Source organism: Hemitrygon akajei, chromosome 30 (assembly GCF_048418815.1).
Source record: "Hemitrygon akajei chromosome 30, sHemAka1.3, whole genome shotgun sequence".
Lineage (NCBI taxonomy): Eukaryota > Metazoa > Chordata > Chondrichthyes > Myliobatiformes > Dasyatidae > Hemitrygon > Hemitrygon akajei.
Window position 1 is genome coordinate 22,295,165 of NC_133153.1, and position 21,917 is coordinate 22,317,081.

Genomic DNA, 21,917 nt, shown 5'->3' on the forward strand with positions numbered 1-21,917 from the left:
GGGACCGCTGGGTTGCAATGGTTGGAGAGAGAGAGTTTTGGGAGAAAAACTTGCCGGCTTTCCTTTTATGATTTCGATCCGTCAGGAGTCCCGTTGGTGTGGCCGTTCACTCCTGGCCTCTCCTTTAGCTAAGCCATTCTTCCGTGGTGAGCCTGCCAACCCAGGCAAGGGAGGACGCACACGAGCCCCCCACCGGCTATCGCTATTAAACACTGTCACTGGATTTCCAGCGTTTCTCCTGGTGCGTCTAAAGGGGTTGTTCCCCAGACCCACTTTTATCCTTACTCATGGGGTCTCAGATGTCAATCAGGTTGGGATGATGCAATCCCTCAACCAGCCCACTCTGGTCGTCCCCTGAGGGCTTCAATGAATAGTACAGTACTCAATACACAATTCTGTCTCCAAGAGACAATAGCCATTATCAGTGGCTATGTTTCACTGAGGCCAGGACACATTCCAAACCTTGTGGATTCTGCGTGTCTCTCTCTCTCATTTCCTGGGTCCCAGACCCAAATTAATAGCGATCTTGCGATTCTCAAAAAGGAGGGGGCGACTTTGTACCCTTTGGCCCCTCAGAGTTGTTGCACATTCATAACAGACTCAACTACACTAGGGAAATGTCTGTTAGCCAACCACCTTTTAAGTGTCTCTCATAATTTCTTCCTGTAACGTCACTCCTCATTCTCCTATCTTCCTAGGAATAAAGACCCAGCCCAACCAACATTTTCCTCAGGCCTTATAGTCCTTTGTACATCCTTGTGAAAAATTTGTGCACCTTTCCCAATTTAACCACATTGTTCCTATAACAAGGTGACAGAAACTGTGTATAGTTCACCAAGTGTGGCCTTACCAATGAATTGTACAATTACAATATGATGTTCCAACTCCTAGTTTCAAAACTAACTGATGAAGGCCAGCAAGTTAAATTTGAGAAATCTGAAATAAAAAAAGAAAATACTGGAAATGTTCAGTAGTTCAGAAGCATCTGCAGAGAGAGTGAAACAGAGTTAATGTTTTGGATTGATGAGGGCACACACAGGTTGGAGGAACAACACCTTATGTTCCGTCTAAGTAGCCTCTAACCTGATGGCATCAACATCGATTTCTCAAATTTCTGGTAATGGACCCTCCCCTCTCCTTCACCATTCCAACATCCTCTTTTCCCTCTCTTACCTTATCTCCTTGCCTGCCCATCACCTCTGTTTGGTGCTCCTTCCCCTTTTTTGCCATGGTCTTCTGTCCTCTACTATTTTAGATTCCCTCCTCCTCCAGCTCTGTATCTCTTTCACCAATTAACTTCCCAGCTCTTGACCAATCCTCCCCCTCCCAGTTTCACCTATCACTTTATGTTTCTCCCTCCCCTTCCCCCCCCCCCCACCTTTTAACTCCACTCATCCTCTTTTTTTCCAACCCTGCTGAAGGGTTTCGGCCCGAAATGTCAACTGTACTCTTTTCCAAAGATGCTGCTTGGCCTGCTGAGTTCCTCCAGCTTTTTATGTGTGATTTTCTCTTGTTTGTCCTCTTGCTTGAATGGGTGCAACTGAAACACCACTCCAGAAGTTTCACACCACCCAGGGCAAAGCAGCCACCTCACCACTGTCCCTCTACGTTGCATGGGTGTGTAGCCGCACAGTGACTAAAATGCTCCCACGACCATAGCCTTTCTTCTTGTGCAGCTGGAAATTCCTTTTATAGAATGTTAATATTAAAGTGCCACAACAGTTCAGGCCATATAAAAATTTCCTGCTCAGAGAAATGGTTGGTCTGCACAGCTGTAAAAAAAAATATTAGAGGGAATGTTGTACCCCATATATCATCATGAATATTCATTCCTTCCATCACCATCGTGCCATGGATACAGCATGTATATTCTCTAAAACTCTTCACACATTGTTGGTTATACAACAACGTTTACCAAACCTGGGTTCTCTACTGTGAAGAAGGCAATATTAAGATGCACTCCATCTGCAACTTACCATCATGATTTGTACATAAAATATATTACTTTCAGCTCTATTAGGTGTAAATTTGGAACTGTCATTGGAACAGCTTTCAGCAGGAAGTTGAAGAAAATGGCATGGCACTAATGTGTCAGATAATACTGACTTTATCAGCAAAACCTAAATCCCAAACATAAAGAAGTGAAAATAATATTTGGAACATGTTTTAATGTTGCATTAAAAATAATACAAAGTATTTAAAAGCCAAAATAGCAATGGTCCAGATTACATTCAAAGCAACTGGCCCCATCAGCCCTGCAGCTGCACCTTTTTTTTTAGCTTTGTCAAGAATTTGGTTTAACAGCAATTTTGCAAGCAGACCAGGCTGTGAATGGTGATCTGGCCACTTGATAATGGCAAATTACTTCTGTGGTTAAAATTACTCAGCCTCATTAGTATTATTGAAAAGTAAGGAGATCCTATGCCACCATCTTCAGAGATGTGCGGCATTTCAACTAATTGATTCCCCCAAAATATACTAATATCTTCAAGATATTGAGTGAGTCATACTTGTATCTTGGGGTTGGACTGTGAACAATGTTTTCACTATATTGAGAAAAGATAAAAATAAGAGTTTGGCAAATTCTGGATCTATTATTCCTCAAAATGTAACAACAGTGTTTGGAAGCACCCTGAGATGTTATATTCATTTGAACAGCATATATATTTGAATAGAGCAGTGGGTTATAGCACCATCAACTCTATTATTATATTCAAGCAGAACAAGTGAAATTCATTTTCAAAAAGTTTTTAATATAGCTCTTTGTGAAATTTACATAGATTGTTCATGGTTGTTAAGCTGGTAATTGTTTAGCTAGATGGATTGAATTGTGTCTTGATGCCATGAACCAGTATGAAATGATTTGTCTGAAGCAATGGTTTAAAAAAGGATCATTAAAGGTTTAATATTATTCATAAAATTTATAAATGTCTTCACATAATTGGAAAAGTTAATAATTATTCTTTCTCTCTCTATGTAGCATGCACAGAAAATAAAGGAAACTATTAAAGTTATAGACTCATTTTAGTTATTTACAAAACAGACCAAAGTCTGCATATACTACCTGAAGTATAAAGATTTTGGGTTATCGTGCTCATCTATTGAAGGTGTCCTGTGTGTTGAATAAACAATATGATGTGATTGTTTGATAGATTTGGAGAATGGACACTGTTTTTTGAAGTGTTTATCTCTAGAAGAATGAATACAGTAGAGCCCAGGATGAAACATGATGATCAGTCATTAGACAATGTACATCAATTTCAGACTAACAGACTATCATCTTTTAACCTCTTGCTGAGCAGAATTTGTCCCACTTGGTGGCTCAATAATATCAGCGCCAGACTCTGGAACGAAGTTCCCCGAGTTCAAATCCAGGTCGGGTTGAGTGTCGAGCTAGCAACTCGGCCTCGTAAAAACAAGAATAGCTTGCTACGGAAACACCGTCATGACGGTGTCCCAATAACTCCACTGCCAAATTAAGGGCTATTCTTCTTCTGAACAGAATTTGATTTAAAATTAAATTTTTAAGCACTGATCAAGTCTTTCAAGTTTGCATTAAATTGCAGTTTAATTTTAGTGATCAATTTTCCTTTTGTTGGAATGTGCATTAATTTTTGACTATAACCTGCAAGTTATTGATTTATGCAATTCCATTGCCATCAGTGAATGACTGATGTATACTTCCCTCAGATGGTATACAATAGGAATATTTTCTATAGAAATGTTTCTGCAGCCACAGTTATTCTATTGTAAAAGATTTGGCAAGTTTTAAAACAGTTGGAAATGCTGCCAACTGAAAATATTCCTATCTACAACCCAAGCAATCATGGTACATTTCTTTTGTGGTTATAATTGAGGTTCATGCAGAGTGTGATCTTTGAACATATTTTTTAAATCACATGGGGTGGAACAATGGGTCAACTGAAAATTTAAGAATGTTTGAAAGATCCATGAATGCCAGGTTCCTCAGAGTACATCTGTTCTCTGTCCATGTTCTTACTCCGATTCAGAAGAATAGAAGCATGTGGAAAATAAAATATTTTCCCAGTTCTGCCAAAATTTGCCAAACACTTTTTTTCATCCTGTGTTTTATTAAAAATGCTAATTCATACTGTACTTTTGGTTTCTTTTGATCCCTACCTAACTGAACTGTTTACTCTGAATGTATGAGTTTTCATAGTGACTTGGGAGGTTGCTTGACGTTACATTATACCCTTTTCTTTCAGCATCCCTTCCAATTTAAATGCTGACATGGTCTCTGCTTCAGTCACTGACATTTTGTAACCCCCTAACTCTGTATTTATTTTTAGAATATTCTTCCTCACTTCACAAAATCATTTATGAACACGCCTGCATTAATTCTCATGTCAAGTGGCCTATTTCTATTGTCACATCTCTTCATATTCCCAAACATCTCTATGAAATTTTCATTTCCTTTTCTCTAATGAAAGCAGCTTTGCTGGCCTTATTCCCATCCAATTTCTGAATGACTGACTGAGAGCGGCTGTGTGAGAATTTTTTTCCTCATTTTGTGTTCCTACTGTCTTTTAATCTTACCCCTTTTAATTTGGAATTGAAGCATTTTGAAGGTAAAGGGATTAGTACCATTAACTGTCAAAATAACATTGAGCTGAAAATATTTGGGGTGAAGAGATATTGTTGTTATGTAACTTGAGGCTATAAGGTGGTCTTGAAATGTCATATTGAATGGCCTTGTCAGTTTCATGTCTATAAATTATTTTCATAGGCCAAGTTGATTGAGTTCAACCCACTCCGTGCCGCCGATGTTAAGGTTCCAAATGGAGCTGTTTTCGTGATTGCAAACAGTTGCAAAGAAATGAATAAAGCTGCAACAGCTCATTTTAATATCAGAGTTATGGAGTGCCGCATTGCTGCAAAGGTATGACTACAAATTTTTCCCCCCTGACAAATCATTGTACATTTGCTTCAAAGTACAGTAAAATATTACATATGTGGCACCAGCAATCCACTTATTGCATTTTATTTTGACGAGTAAACTATGATTACATAATAGCCCAGAATTTGCATGAGAAATAAATTTGAGTTAATCATTGCACCCTTATCTGTAGGAAAAAGGTATACAGATGCCCATTTAAATGCCCCAGGACAGAATTTTTGCCTCAACGCATCCATACAGAAGTGTTCAGTATTCTTCTACTTAATCTGCAGAAATCTGTGAACTGATGAGGGCATCAGGTATTTAAAAAGTACTCATGCTGCAAAAACGTGACAAAATTATGCTCTGCTGCATGAGATGTAGCTGAGTTTTTAATGTGTGTTAAACCAAAATTATGCTTCATACCTCTGGTAATGCTATTTTACTGAAGAATATAGAAGGCATGCCAAAGCAGGCACCAAATGAACATTAACGTGAACTTGCAACATCATAAGTATGTATGCTTATAAGATGGTGCTCGGTGCTCGGTGTCGGAGGGCTGGTCGGAGGCACGAAGTTGTCGGAAGTTTTCGGACGGACTCACAGTTGGCTGTGCTCGGGTGCTTCCAGAGGCTGCATCGGGAAGTTTTGCCACGTTGGAGGTTTCTTCCTTCTGCCATCTGCGTGAGATGATGGGCTATCTGGGACTTTGAGACTTTTTTTTACCGTGCCCATGGTCTGCTCTTATCAAATTATGGTATTGCTTTGCACTGTTGTAACTGTATGTTATAATTATGTGGTTTTTTTGGTCAGTTAGTCTTGGTCTGTCTTGTGTTTATGTGATATCATACTGGAGGAACATTGAATTTCCCCTTGGGGATGAATAAAGTATCTATCTATCTATCTATCATCTATCTAAATAAAAAAACAAGCATACACTAGATATACAAGTGATCCCACTACTGATGAATCAGATAAATGTCCTTCAGTCCTTCACATACAATTATGAGTGGTGGCGCTGAGCAATTAAACAACTCTGGAGATTGTTATCTTAATGTCCAATTGAAGTCCTTGTCATCATAGAAGCTAGTCTTCCACCTCTCAACTAGTATTAAAATAAGGTTGAAAGCAGTGGATACAGCAAAGATTTTGAGATGAAACAACATCCTGACTGTGGTGATGAAAACTTGTGCTCTAGCACTAATAATGATTCCAACTAAGCTAATCCACTACAGTTATAGTATTGAATATATGGAAAATAGCCCAGGTGTGTACCACCCTCATAAACTAGTGTTGCTGAGGGAATGGAGCCAGAGTGCGTTGGCAGATAGCGGAGGGGTTGTGGGGAAAGATGTTATTAAGCCTACATACAAAAACACGAATTGAAAGGTTGAGCATAGTGGGAATAATGTTCTGTTGTCTATTTCAATACAGGAAGTATTGTAGGTAAGGCAGATAAGCTTATGACATTGTAGCCATTAGTGAGACTAGGTTTGCAGAAGGGTCACTCGATGTTCTAGGGCTTTGTTGTTTTAGACATGACAAGAGGAGCGGTGGTAGTCAGGGAAAGTGCCCTGGCAGTGCTCAGACAGGGAAGACTGGAGAACTTGTCTACAGAGGCTATATAGGTGGAGCTGAGGAATAAGAAAGAGATTACCACATTAATATAATTATAGAAAATTCAATAGTTAGTGGGATTTAGAGGAGAAAATTTGCTGAGAGATCTCATAAGGAAGAAACGTAAGGTTCTGATAGTAGGTGATGTTAACTTTTCTGCATATTGACTAGGACTCCCATACTGTAAAAGGGCTGGATTAGGATAGAGTGCTGTCACATGTGTTCAGTAAAGTTTCCTTTATCAATATATAGAGGTCCCAACTAGAGAGAGCGAGATACTATTAGGGAATTAAACACAGCAGGTGACCAATTGTGTGAAAGAGAAGAGTTGGATCTGGTGACCATAATTCCATTAGTTTCAAGATCATTATGGAGAAGGGAAAGTCTGGAACTCAGGTTGATGCTTTCAGAAAGGATCTGGCAAGTGTGGACTGGGACAAGTTATTTTCTGGTAAAGGCATGCTTGGTAAGTAGGAGGCCTTCAAAAGTGAAATTTTGAGAGAACAGAGTTTGCACGTTCTTGTCAGAATAAAAGGAAAGGCTATCAGGTTTAGGGAACCTTGGTTTTCAAGAGATATTGAAGCCTTGGTTAAGAAGGAGGAGATATTAAGTTTACCTTGTTTTTCAAATGAGAATAAAATTGATGACTTTGCTTTCACTATCCACAATTGCAAGGTAGATTGAGTGAATATTATTCATATTTCCTTCTAAGATGATCATCATTACAAATGCCATTTTTCAATCACTCTGATTCATTCCAGATATTAAGAAACACCTGGGTGCATGGAATAAAGACAAGTCAATTTTATTGCAAAATTTATGGTTAAGTACCATGAAAACTTGTTTGCAGCATATGTACAGGCAGCACAAAATTAAAATCCAACATAAATTATACATAAAAATATGCATTCAACGAGAATAAAAAAAACTGTGCAAAAGCAAGTCCTTAATGCCAAAAAAATACACCACTGAAGACCTTAATAATGCAAGAGATGGTCTGTTGTGTTCCATTGCTGAGGTAGGATTCAGGTTGCGCACATCAATTCAAAAACTTGATGGTTGTAGGGAAGTAGCTCTTGAACCAGAGGGTATTACTTCACTCACCCCAACACAATTATTCCCACAACCTATGAACCCACTTTCAATGACTCTTCATCTCATGTTCTTGACATTTATTGCTTATTTATTTATTATTAGTTTTCTTTCTGTATTTGTACAGGTTGTTGTCTGTAGCACATTGGTTGTTTGTCCATCTTGTGTGCAGTGTTTCATTGATTCTATTGTGTTTATTCATATTTACTGTGAATTGCCTGCAAGAAAATGAATTTCTGCATAGTATATGGTGTTATGCCCTCGGCCCCCTCCTTTGTGAGAATCGCAAGAGCCCTAGTCGAGGGGGGGTCAACTGACCCAAGAGAGAAAGAGACGTGCTGAATAGACACAGGAAAATGGGAGAGAGAGAGGGAGACGTGCGGAAGACCACGTTCTCCCAAGAAGCAGAATAAAGGTGACATTGACTATTGTCTCATGGAGACCACGTGAAAAGCCCTCGGGCAAAGTGGGCTGGTTGAGAGAGAGATCGCATTACCTGCAACCTTGATTGACACCTGCGATCCCGTGAAGAAGTATAAAGGAGCGTCTGAGGGGGGGGAACCCTCAGACGCACCAAGGAGACACCAAGGAAGCATGATACCGATTCCCGTGGGAGCAGGAAGCCATTTTGAAGGAAGCCACGTGCGTTAGATTCCAAATGTTGAATCTGTGGCTAGAACCAACGAAAGACTGCTTTTAAATAACAACGGGGAAGCCTGCTCCCCTGATTCCAAGGATTTGCTCTGCAAAGACAACGGGCAAGTGTTTATCTTTTCTAAATCATCTCTCTCTCTCTACAACGTGAAAACCCCAGCGGTTCCCAAAAGGGAAAAGCCTGCGAATTTCTGAGTGACTCTTTATATTTCAATTGGACTCAGTATTACCCCTAGACAACTATAGAGCTTATTTCTGATTGACTATTATTACACCGGTGTTTTAGATTGAGTTTTGACAATGTATATGATCTGAATGTTTTGTATTAACCATACGCTTGTGCCCCTTTTTAAATAAAACGTTTGAAAATAGTAGCATCCGACTCAGCTGATCCCGCTATCTTTGCTGGTAAGTTACCTGGTTACGGGATTACGTAACAATGGTGACATACAGTTGCAAGTAAAAGGTTGTGAACCCTTTGAAATTTCTGCAATCATTACTCATAAAATGTGGTCTGATCTTCATCTAAGTCATAGTAATAGACAAACACAATCTGCCTAAACTAATAACACACAAATAATTGCACTACTTCTCATCACCAATCACAGTCTAGGTTCAAAAAAAGTATGTGAACCACTGCGGTAATGCCTTCTACAAAAGCGATTTGGAATCAGATGTTCCAATCAATGAGATGAGATTGGAGGTGTGGGTTGTAGAGGTGCCCTGCCCTGCAAAAAAAGACACACAAAGTCAGGTTACTGACAGAGCCTGCTCTTCTCAAGCAAGATCTGTTTATGTGCACCATGCCTCAATCAAAAACACCTTCAGAGGAGCTTAGAAGAATTGTAGAGATGCATGAAGCTGGAAAAGGCTTCAAAAGCATTTCTAAAGACCCGAGTGTTCATCAGTCCACGGTACGAAAAATTCTCTACAAATGGAGATAAATCAGTGCTGTTGCTACTCTCCTTAGGAGTGGGCGTCCTCCAAAGATCACACCAAGAGTACAACATGCAGTGCTGTAGGAGGTAATAAAAGAACCCAAGGGTAACAGCAAAAGACCTGCAGAAATCTCTAGAACTTGTCTCTGTTCATGTGTCCACTATCAGAAAAACATGGAAGGACACCATGGAGGAAACCATTGCTCCAAAAAAACATTGCTGCACATCTCAAATTTTCAAAAGACCACCTGGATGACCCACAGTATTTCTGGGGCAATGTTCAGTGGAAAGATGAGATGAAAGTTTAATTTTTTGGCAGAATTGCATGCTGCTGTGTTTGGAAGAAAAATGGCACTGCACACCAACACCAAAACCTCATCCCATCTGAAGCATGGTGGAAGGCGCATCATGGTTTGGGGCTGCTTTGCTGCCTCAGGACCTGGACAGCTGGCAATCATTGAGGGAACAATGAATTCAAAATTGTATCAAGACATTGTACAGGAGAGTGTCAGGATAGCAGTCCGTCACCTTAAGGTTAATAGAAGCTGGATGATGCAACAAGACAATAATCCAAAACACAGGAGTAAATCAACAACAGAATGGTTTAAAGAGAAGAAAATTCATGTTTTGGAATGGCCAAGTTAGAGTCCAGACCTTAACATCAATTGAGATGCTGCAGCATGACCTGAAGAGGAATGCTCATTCAAGCTATCCCAGAAATGATGAACTGAAACAGTTTGTATGGAGTGTGGAGAATTTGAAATATGGATTTATACCAGCCCATGCAACCAACAGCAGCCAACGTCTCTGTTGTGTGAAAAAGTTTTTTGCAAACGAGTCATTGAGGCCATCCAAGCTCCTTGAACATTTGAAGAGAATATACTCTAAGAAACAAGAACTTGACTTATTTTCAGTCACATTGTGAAAACCTTCAGAAATGGAATACACTTCAAAACGTTTGTCAACATATCACAACAAAACAGTGATGGTTTGTGTGCTTCATACAACATGCTAAAATGCTCATTGCTAAATCTGGAAAGCCCCATACAATTGGAGAACTGATTCTGCCAGCAGTAAGGGAGGTTCTGTGTATGGATTTGCATTAATCACCCGACCAAATAATTAAAGCTATTTTGCTTAATGACAATTCTGTTCAAAAATGAATAGATGAAATGCCTGAGAATGTGGAAGACTCATTGTGCAATATACTTAGGGCAAAATAATTTTCTCTGCAATTGGATGAGTCAACGTTGCCAGGCAATATATCTTTGCTTCTTGGTTCTGTTTGCTTTATAAAAGACAAAAGCACAATTCAAGAGTTACAAAAAGGAGTCAATATTTTGGGTTGTTGAGCAATTTTTCAAAGGGAAGGACATTCTGCTCACTAACATTCTTGCTTTTGCAATAGATTGGACACCATCAATGACAGAACACCACTGTAGGTTTATTAATTTCTTGAAAAAAGCTGCATCTAACATCCACACAAGTATTGCAGATGCTGGAAATCAAAATCAACACACACAAAATAGAGGAACTCAGCAGGTCAGGCCGCATCTGTGGAAGTGAACAAGCAGTCAACATTTTGGTCCGAGACCCTTCTTCAGGACCGGAAAGGAAAGGGGAAAATGCCAGAATAAAAAGTAAGGCGGGGGGAGGAGGATGGCTAGAAGATGATAGCTGAAGCCAGGTGAGTAGGAAAGGTAAAGGGCAGGAGAAGAAGGAGTCTGATAGGAGAGGAGTGTGGACCATAGAAGAAAGGAGAAAAGGTAAGAGAAGGGGCACCAAGGGGATAGACAGGTGAAAAGAGGTCAGAGGCCAGTTTGAGGAGTAGAAGACGACAGAGAGGGAGGGATTTCTTTTAACTGGAATGATATTGATGCCATCATGGTGGAGGCTATACAAACGGAATGCAGAGTGTTGCTTCTCCATTCTGAAGGTGGCCTCATCATGGCACAGAAAGAGGCCATGGACCAACCTGTCGGAATCTGAATTAAAATGCTTGGCTAACGGGAAGTACCCCTTTTGGCGGAGGAAGCAGAAGCACTCAATGAAGTGGACCCCAATTTATGACAGGACTCACCAATGTAGAGGAGGCACATCGGGAGCACCAGCACAATAAATAACCCCAGCAGATTTGCGGTGAAGTGCTTGGACTGTTTGAGGCCCTGAATGGCGGAGAGGGAGCAGATCAATGGGCAGCTGTTACACTTTGGTCACTTGCAGGAATAAGTGCCATGAGAAACGTATAGACAAAGGGATTCACAGAGAGAATGATCCCTACAGAGAGGGGTAGAGGTAAAGTTGTGTCTTGTCATAGGATCCATCTGGAGGTGGCAGAAATTTCAATGAATGATGTGTTGATTGTGGCAGCTTATGGGGTGGTAGGCAAGGACAAGAGGAGCTGTATACCAGATAAGGCAGCAGGAAAATGATGTGAGGATATTTGTTCAGGAAATGGAGGAGATGTGGGTGGTGGTGGAAGGGAAACCCCATTCTTTGAAGAAGGAAAACACCTCTGATATCCTGGAAAAGAAAGCCTCATCCTGGAACAGATGTGGTGGAGACAAAGGAAATGAGAAAAGGGAACAGCATTTTTACAGGAGGTAGGGTGGGAAGAAGTATAGTCAAGATAGCCATGGGAATTGATAGGTTTATAAAAGATGTTGGTCGACAGTTTATCTCCAGACATAGAGACAGAGAGATCAAGAAAGGGGAAAAAGATGTCAGAAATAGACCAAATTCATTTTAGGGCAGGGTGCAAGTTGGAGGTAAAGTTGATGAACTCAGTATGGATGCATGAAGCATCACTGATGGAGCCAGCTGTGTAGTGGAGGAAGAGTTGGGGAGCATTACTGGGGAAGGTTTGGAACATGAACTGTTCTATATAACCAACGAAATTGCAGGCATACCTGGAGCCCATGCGGGTGCCCATGGCTACCACTCGAGTCTGAAGAAAGTGGTAGGAGCTGAAGGAAAGATTTTTGAGGGTGAAGACCAGTTCTGACAGACAGAGGGGAACTGGTTATTTATTTTATTGAGAAAGAAATAGAGAGTTTTAAGGCCTTCTTGATGGGGAACAGAAGTATGTTGAGACTGGACACACATGGTGAAAATGAGGCAGTCAGAGCCAGGGAATTGAAAGTTCATGACAAGATCAAGAGCAGGAGAAGTGTTGCAGAACTGGGAAGGGACTGAACTAAAGGGAATAGAACAGAATCGCGATATGAGGACACAAGTTCAGTGGAGCAGGCAGAGACAATGGGCGTACCTGGACAGTCAAGTTTATGGATCTAGGGTAGGAGGAAGAAGTGAGCACCGCGGGACAGAGAAATTATGAGTTTGGTGGCAGTGAATGGGATTCTCCAGAGCTGAAGAAGTCAGTGATGAAGTCGGAAACCATCACTGATGATCTGGAGTGGGATCCTCTTCAAGGAGTAGGTAAGGGGAAGTGTCTGAGAGTAGCTACCTGGTCTCAGCAAGGTAGAGGTCAGTCTGCCACACTACAACACCACCTATTTATCTGTGAGTTTGATGGTAAGGTTGTGATTGGTGCAGAGAGAGTGGAGGGTTAGTACGTTCAGAGAGGGTAAGATTTGAGGAGGGGTGTTAAAGTTGAGTCAGTTGATGTCTCATCGGCAATTAGAGATGATAGGATCGAGGGCAGGCGGAGAACTAGTGTGGAGTGTCTAAGAAGATGAGGAGGTTTGGAGATGGGAGGAGGGTGCATCAGTGCAGGCTGAGGTGTTCTTGCTGAAAAAGTGGGCTCAGAGACGTAGGCGATAGAAAATGAACTTAGCATTGAGGTGGGCACGGAACTCACTAAGGTGCAGGCAAAGGGACAAAAGTAAGGCCCTTACCGAGGACAGAACTTCCTGCCCCAGAGGGGGAAGGTCAGCGTCAGGGATTAGAGCTGGGATGAAGAGGAAAGGAGAGTTGGAGGCATCAGAAGGAGGTGGAGGGAGGGTAGGTTATTCAGGGATGGTGGAATGAGAGAAAGATGAAGGCTCTGAGGACCAAGAGATGATGGTAGAGTCTGAGATTTACCATACCTAACATTTACGATTCTCTATGTAATTCACAGACAACATCCTGTTACAAAAAACCTCAGTGATCGGTTGCACAAATCATTAAATGCTGCTTTTTAAAATCAAGTCCCATGCTCTCAATTCTCAATTATTTCGAGAAATGTGTGTTGAGAATGATGAGCGGTCTGAACACTTGCTGGCTGTTGCACACTGGCTCTCTAACGGAAACTGCCTGAGATGCTTTTATCCACTTTTTGAAACTGATAAAATTCTTTGAAGACTGAAATGCTGCATTCAGTAATCAACTCAAGATATTAGGCATGACATTGCTTATTTGCCACAATAATTTACAAAGTTTAATTAAATCTATCTTCAATTGCAAGGAAATTATGTGCATCTTATTAAAGTCAAATCAGTTGTCTCCACATTTCTGTTCAAGTTAACTCTGTCTAAGTGCAACATTGGCCATCACGACCTTTTCCGATTTCCAAACCTCTCTGAGTTGGAAGAAAAAGAAAGAATAATAGATGATGATCTTCTGTGCCTACCTCGGTGATCTACATAAAGACATAACAAAGAGATTTCAGGATCTTCTCTCAATCCAAATTCCGGATTAGGTAATAAATCCATTCCTGAACACTAGTAATGAAGAATTAATAGGAAGGATGTAAGAAGAACTGATCTCACTACAAAATGACTTTGAGCTGTAGCTGAGGTTGAAGAGAATCAGATCAGGACCTCTAGTTGCAGAAAAAAATCTCTGAATGTTATCCTGCACGGTGGAAAAAGTTCAAGATATTTTTTATTGCCTTTCTAACATCATATTTAGTGGATCATGGTTTGAGCAAAGTCACTCAACTTCCTTCAAAGTAAGGAAACAGACTGTAAATTACTGAACATGGGGATCTGAGATTCCTTCTGAGTGATATTCCACCTGATGCTGAGAAGCTGCTGTCTTTGCACCAAGCCCATCCGCCTCATTGAAAGGTGAAAAACCAATGAAGTAGTGAATTGTTGGACTACTAATGTGTGCTCTAAAATTATTAAAATTGTTTTACAGTAATTATATTAAAAATCATTTTATTTGTAGTTTTAAATAGACTTGAATAACTTTCGCAATTCCTTGTCACTGCTATGAATTTGCAGTTTTCACTTTCTTTCACTGTTCATCGTAAACAAAAATTCTTTATTGTATTTATGAAATGGCCAGAAAAGGGGAAGGGAGTGGCTGGGGATGTGGTCTGGGAGCCAAGGAGATGGTAAACCGAAATGTTTGGGAATCGCTGGTAGAGAGGTAGCAAGTGACTTCACCTGACGCATTCTTGTCCAATAAGCAGTTTCTTCTGAACTCTGCCGCTAACAATTAAAATCCTGCTCTGAGCTTTTAATAATCTCATTATAGACCATAAGGTATCGAAGCAGAATTAGGCCATTTGGCCCATTGAATCTGCTCCACCATTTCATCATGGCTGATCCAATTTTCCTCTCAGCCACAATCTCTGCCTTCTCCCTATATCCCTTCATGCCCTGATCAAACAAGAACCTATCAACCTCTGCCTGAAATACACATAAAGACTTTGCCTCCACAGCTGCCTATGGCAAATTATGGGTATTTATAATTTATAGCAAGATGCCAGCCCTTTAAAATTCAAACCAGCTTCTTAATAAAGTAGTCAATACAATTGTTGCCATATAAGTGTGTATTTTAATTGGTTAACACTTGTTTAAGTGTGTATATTGAGATCTAGCAGCTTTACTGCTTGATTAATCTGAATTTACTTGGGAGGTAGACATGGTCTGTAGAACTAAGACAAAATAGTAACAAGTCATGAACTGTATTAGGATTGCAGAAAAGGAAGTACTGGCTGTCTTGAGGCCAATTATTCCACAGAACTACATCCATTTGGCATGAATTTCCATGATATTTACTGGTCATATTGATCTTGAAACCTTAACCCATACAGTTGTTCTTCACTGAAACTTACTAAAATTTAAAGCGTTTTAGCTGGAAATTGTGCAGATGGATTGGAACACTTGAGAACGTTACTTCATGGGATATTTCCCAGTGTGTGATATATATTTACAGAGGGGTGATTCTAAATTACCTGCTGCCATGTTACAAAAGTAGGCTAAATCAAAATTTCTTGGGGTTCTGGTTACAAGGGAAAGTCAATTTATGCAGTATCTTTAACACCTCTCTACAGCTGATGAAATGCATCTGAAGCATTGTCATTTTTGATTCAGACAGTTTGTGCAAGGCCTAATGAAATAATTAGTTTTAGTACTGATAGTTTAAGGATAAATATTGAGCAGCACATTGGGTTTAGGCTGGATGTTTGTGCGCACATCTCAGCAGTGGGCTTTGAATCTATCACTTTATGGAGTGAGAGTGCTGTACACGGCTGCAGCTTTTAACAAATTATCAGCAGGTCAGACTTCTGAAAAGGTTTGAGTTTTCCTCCAGGTACTGTGGTTTTTATTGTTGCTTATCATAAAATAACTGTATGAATTTGCATGGAGACTGACCCAATCAAATTGTCATGCTGTTTGTGATGTAACAGGAGAATTCTTTAGCTACTTTTTCATGTGAATCTAACACTGGTATGATTTTGTTTTGTCCTTTAGGTTATAGCAAAAGCAAAAGGCCTTGAGTGGGAGAAACTTTTAAAATTGGGAGACTTACAGCAGGAGCTTGGGGTTGATCTGGAGACAATGCTTTCAACTGTGGAAGAAGTGTTGCATCCTGAATCCTACAGTAGGACGGAAGTTTGCCAGTGCCTTGGGATCAGTGAAAAGGAACTATGCAATATTCTCAGTCAGAATACACAGGATGGTGAGTCCCTGGTCAAACTCTGACTAGTATTATTATGTTTCTGGTCATACAGTTTCAGAGATGCTGTTCAAATTTTATTTTAAAGCATTCTTTTGGTTTAGAAAGTCATGAGGAACAAAATATAGCAACAATTTGGTGTATTCCTATCATCCTATTATTTAACAGGTAGGAAGAACAAAGTACTCAGTTCTTAATTTTAAAAAGTGAAAGTCAAACTTTCAGAAAATACAAAGCTCATTGTTTTTCTTAGTTTGATATATTTTATAATGTGTTTAGTGCATTAAAAACAATAGCATCCATCCTGTGATACAATGAAAATGGATAATAGTTGATATGCATTTTTAATTATCCATCTTTGGTTCCCTAACCTTTAAAAGGAAAATGCAGCATTAGTTTGGAAATTTTGCATAAATATGCCCAAATCTGCTTTAGTTGTGTGAGCGTGCGCGTGCGCGCGTCTGTGTGTGTGTGTGTGTTTGTGAGAGAGACGATGGGTTGTTGGGGTTTTGGGGGGAATACAATGGTGAGGTCCCTTTATTCTCACCATCTTTTTTGTGAAGAAATGGCTTCTGATGTAACTTAAGGACTGTCTGCCTCTAATTTTAGTGTTATGCTTTCTTTCCCCATCAGAGGAAATAGTTTATCACCATCTAGCTTAAAAGGCTCTTCAATTTGGCTGAATGAATGTTGTAATAGAGTTGCATCATGACATCCTAATTTTTATACATAATGCCCTCACTAATAAAGACAAGCATACTGTACACAACCTTAGCCATCCACTTTCAGGAAGCAATGGGATTTGTAACCCAAGATTCCATGAATATGCCAAATGTGTGGCTAATTAAGTTAAAGCTAATAGTATCTCTATTTCCTTGTTGTACTCACAATTTCTGCAATCAAAACATGATCACTGATTAGATATTAGTACTTTTGCATTTGAGTAGATAATTGAGTTAATATAAGGAGGAAAGGTTGTGTGTTTGCATAATCACATTTCTACTTTACATTTCTAGAGTTCTGAACTTCCATCGTTTCTGCTTTTGTTGTCTAAGAACAGTTGCAAAGTGAACTGTAAGTTTCCAGTAAAAGTTCAAATCAGTCATAAACTTGAACGGAAGCTCTCTAAATCTTCTGGAATCAAATATTTTAATAGATATACTGTCCCAGTTTTCAGTATTAGAGATATAATCAGTCAAATCTTTTACATTCTGTTGGGATGAAAGGTTTAGACTTTTGAAAGGTTTGGATTTCTTTTTTGGATTTATTTAAAGAAGGCAGATTGATGTCTTTTGAACAATTAGTTGATAAATATTCCCTCTCATATTCACCAAGTTAGACATTTTTTACAAAAATATTTAAGTAATTTTCCTTACATTTTGGAGGCTGACTTGTTAGATACTATTATGAATATGAACCCTTCAATGAAAGGTTCTATTGGAAGAATTTATAATTTATTATTACAATGGGATAAGCGTCCTTTACTTAAGATTAAACAGGATTGGGAGAAGGAACTCAATTTGACTTATGTGGGAGGATTGGATGCAGATTCTGAAGCTGGTTAACTCTTCTTCGATCTGTGCTAGTCATTCACTGATTCAATTTTAAATTATACATCGTTACCATTTGACGAAGGAGAGACTTTCTAAAATACTTCCCAATGTTGACAAGTATTGTGATAGACGTAAAACTGAGATAGCTACACTGACACATATGTTCTGGTCATGTTCTATATTAAAACAGTTTTGGAAGTCAGTCTTTTCAACAATTTCTAAAGCACTCAGAATCAACTTACAACCTAATAAATTAACTGTGCTTTTTGGAATAATTTCTCAAAATATCCATGATATTTCTGTGTCTGACCAACATGTTATTGCGTTTGTTACATTGATAGCTAGGAGGGCCATCCTGTTGAAATGGAAGGATATATCAGCTCCTACTTTGTCACAATGGTTCTCTCAAGTGATGCTGTGTCTTAGCTTGGAGAAAGTTAGAAGCCGAACCTTTGAACCTTTATTTGATTTTGAGAAGAGATGGGGCTCATTTGCTTGTTATTATCATTTCAGTTAACTGATAGATTTCCTGCACGATCTAAGTGCAAGTTTTTTTTTAATATATCTTTCCTTCTTGTTGGCGGATTGATGTTTATTTTTAGAAGCTTTCTGTATGACACATGGCTCCGGGGTTGTACCCCCAATGGGTTTCTTTTTTTTTCTCACTTTTCTTGCTTAGTAGGGTTTTTTTTATTCACAAAAATTATCAATCTTTAAGATAATTTCTTTTTTTTGAGGCATTGTAAGTGTTGTTACTTTGATGTACCTGTGTTACTTTTGAATAATAATAATAAAAAGATTTGAAAAGAAAGGTTACCAGATTTTGAATAGAGACTTAACAGATCTAAACACAGAAAACTAATTAAAGTTTTCACATCTGTAAATTCAGAATTGATATCAGGAAGTTTTTCACTCAGTAATCATTATGTAGAGTTAACACCAGTAGTGGAGACAAAGATAAATTTTTAAAAAATGCATTACTGAAAGATTTATTTTTTAACTCTTACCGATAGATAGTTAAGGTAGATATAATGACCTATCTTAATTATAATCACCTGCATATGACCAACCATAATTTTTATTTGTGTATAGCTTATGAGGAATCAACAGCTGATGTTCTCAGTATTATTTATTTACTTTTTAATTTATTATTGGTGCAATTTGTCACCTTCTGCATGTTCAATATTTATCAGTCTTTATAATTTTTCATAAACTCTATTATCCTGTAAATACCTGTAAGATATTGAAGGTTAAGGTAGTATATGGTGACATAATAAATTTACTTTGAACTTCAAGTTTTTAATCCCATTAAAACATTGAGGTATAATGCAGTAAACCACCACCAGGGGGCATTCATTTCGATTGTAGCACATTTGTTGTACCTATTTAAATAGCACTTTACCTCATCACTGAAATATTCCAAAATACCTGATGCAACAAATTTTATGAAAATCTGGTGTTTTATTAAATAAACAGACACCTTAACCTTAATTTGCTAGTAGTAGCCAAATGTAAGCAGATAATAACTAATTCACATTCTTTTGTTGCCATCAATGAATGATGAATGTTGGCCAATATGTTTGGAGATTTGTTTTACTTTGCATAATGTCCTGTCATATCACTTGCCGATGAAATGAGATTGATCATTTGTTATGCGGTAGTTCTACTACTTTAGTTGTGATCATAATCGTGGTATTAAATGTTGTATTGCCTAATCTTCAGACTCTTGGTCAGAAGATCACAGTGGTTGCTTTTAGAAAAGTCCTTCCTTTTGTTTTTCCAAATTTAATTTGAAATATATGTGCTTTGACGAAGTGCCATATGCTGCATGTGCTGTACCTTTATAGGTAAAATAGTCATAGCAAGTGATTAGCCAAGTAATGAATTGATGATAACCCTTCCTGTACTGGTGTAAAATAATTATACAAACTTAGAAGATAACTGGCTGACTTAACATGCAGGAAGAATATTTATCCTGGTACTAATGTTAAAGGCTCCTCACTTAGGGTGAAGACTAACTAATACCTGCTACATTCTGCTGAGATGTGAGTCTAAGATGTGTGTGTGTGTCTCTCTCTCTCTCTCTCTCTCTCTCTCACTCACACTCACCTGAACACCACTCTACTCCCTATGCAATTTTTGCTCATTTCTTTCTCAATTCCTTCTAAAACATTGTTTACATTTACATCATTTATTATTATATTGTAATTTGCCCTTTACTGTGCCTATTGTCTTGTTTATTAATTATTGTACTGTCTTGCACCGTTTTGTACACTTTATGTAGTCCCGTGTAGGTCTGTAGTCTAATGTAGTTTTATGTTGTTTCACGTAGTCTAGTGTAGTTTTTGTGTTGTTTCAGGTAGTCTAGTGTGGCTTTGTGTTGTTTCATGTAGCACCATGGTCCTAGAGGAACATTGTTTTGTACTATACCAGCAGTTACAGTTGAACTGACAATAAAAGCTATTTGACTTGACTTGAAGATGCTACTTTGTAAGAGCATTCATCACCAAAGTCCATTTAATCTACAGCTATTGGTTGTGATGTTTAGGTGCTGTGCCAGTTGCTTGGTGCCATCATTTCACTTCCAGCTAGAATTTGTTTTAAATGTCCATGTTCATCTGATTTAATATCATCAGCTGCATTGCTGTTCATAGGCATTGAGCAAATGCTTAGTCCTTTTTGGAAAGCAAATGTTTTTGTTCAATTGATGATTGTTCTTAACTGAGAGTACCACAGCTTCTGCTGAAGTTGAATAATGAAACTATCCTTGACACAATTTCAGTAATTCTTGTATATACAGTTGTATTTTAAATATGTTCATGTTTTGTTGTGATCCACCAGTATTTGAATTATACTGTACCCTTAAGCAGTTAAAGTTGGTAAATTGGTTTATTATTATTCACATGTACTGAGATAGAGTGAAAAACTTTGTTTTACATGTCATCAGTACATCAGTGCGCTTGCATATTGATGCACCATCAATAACTCACGCTGAGACTTAGGAAGTGAGATATCGGCTTTTATTGACTGGAAGAATAAACAGCACTACATCCTGGGGAAAATGAGGGAGAGCAGCAGCCCACAGTCGCCTTTATACAGGGGTCAGTGGGAGGAGCCACAGGAGCAGTCAGACAGGTATATCTAGTTCACCACACATATAATCATGCATTTTAGTACAAAAGAAAACAAAAACAAAATGCAGAATAAGGTGTTGCAGTCACAGAGATAAGATGACACAATAAGTTGCAAGGCATTATGAGGTCAAGAGTCCATCAAAGCAGGTAAAATTATCCACAGCTGCTATGATAATAAATAAGGTCGCTGTTAAATTTAGATTGTGACTCCAGTATTAAAAAGATGTAAGCTTAAAATTAGCTACTTGTATCAAGGCCAAAGATTAGAGCTTTCTTTCACACCTTGTGGAATAAGTATGTGAAGTCAGACCTGTATTTAATTCAACACACACAAAATGCTGAAGAAGTTCAGCATGTCAGGCAGCATCCATGGAAATGCATAAACAGTCAATGTTTCAGGTCAAAACCTTTCTTCAGGATCTGTATTTAATGGTAAGTTTTTAAAGGCAAAAATCAAAAGCTTTTTCAAAACTATTTAGTTTTATTTAGTTAAAACTATTAGTGAGGCAAATTGTAACCAACAGGGCTCAGTGAAGAGCAATAGGAATAAGATCATAAGTTACAAGTAGTGACTTCTGAGCTGAACATGGCTAATCATCTTCTCTCCCATTAAAAACAAAGGTCAAAGTCAGTATAATACAGAAGAGGCTATGTGTCCAATTTTCACTCTTCCATCCTTGGTAATTGTTGCTGAATGTGAGGTGCAATTTGGTTTCCATTATCTCACCCAACTTCCTATTCTTCATCAAAGTGTCAATGGGCTGTCTGTATCAATACCACAGCCAAATGTTGCTGGCCTTGCCTGAAGGCCACATGTTCTCACCTTCAGAGAGGACACTGAAAGCATCTGGAAGTTATCCCCCCACCCACCCCACCAACCATTTTTCTAGTAATATAAAAACTTCAGAATTCTGCAGTCAATTGTAACACACAATCAACTAGAAATAAAAACAGATCTTTCATGGATATTTAGAGCAGATCACATTATATAATGCATTGCCCATAAATCCTTGAAGGAGACATTTCCTCAGATTTTTCTCGGACTTCTGATTATAAATTGGCTCAATGGCCTGATTAAAACAACAGAAGATTTTTGGCACACTGGTTTTTGGATCCTGCTTCTGGAGTGGGATGAAAGAATAAAGACAATCTCTGTTCCTGCCACAGCATAGCTGGG

General features: G+C 38.7%; 1 protein-coding gene across 1 annotated transcript in view; it reads left to right on the forward strand.

Annotated features, from left to right (window-relative positions):
• The window catches only part of galk2 (galactokinase 2), a 130,546-nt gene that overhangs the window by 88,172 nt on the left and 20,457 nt on the right, over window positions 1-21,917 (forward strand). The window contains exons 7-8 of the mRNA XM_073033093.1: window positions 4,748-4,900; window positions 15,849-16,056. Coding sequence (XP_072889194.1) covers window positions 4,748-4,900; window positions 15,849-16,056 — 361 coding nt within the window. The remainder of the gene's footprint in view (window positions 1-4,747; window positions 4,901-15,848; window positions 16,057-21,917) is intronic.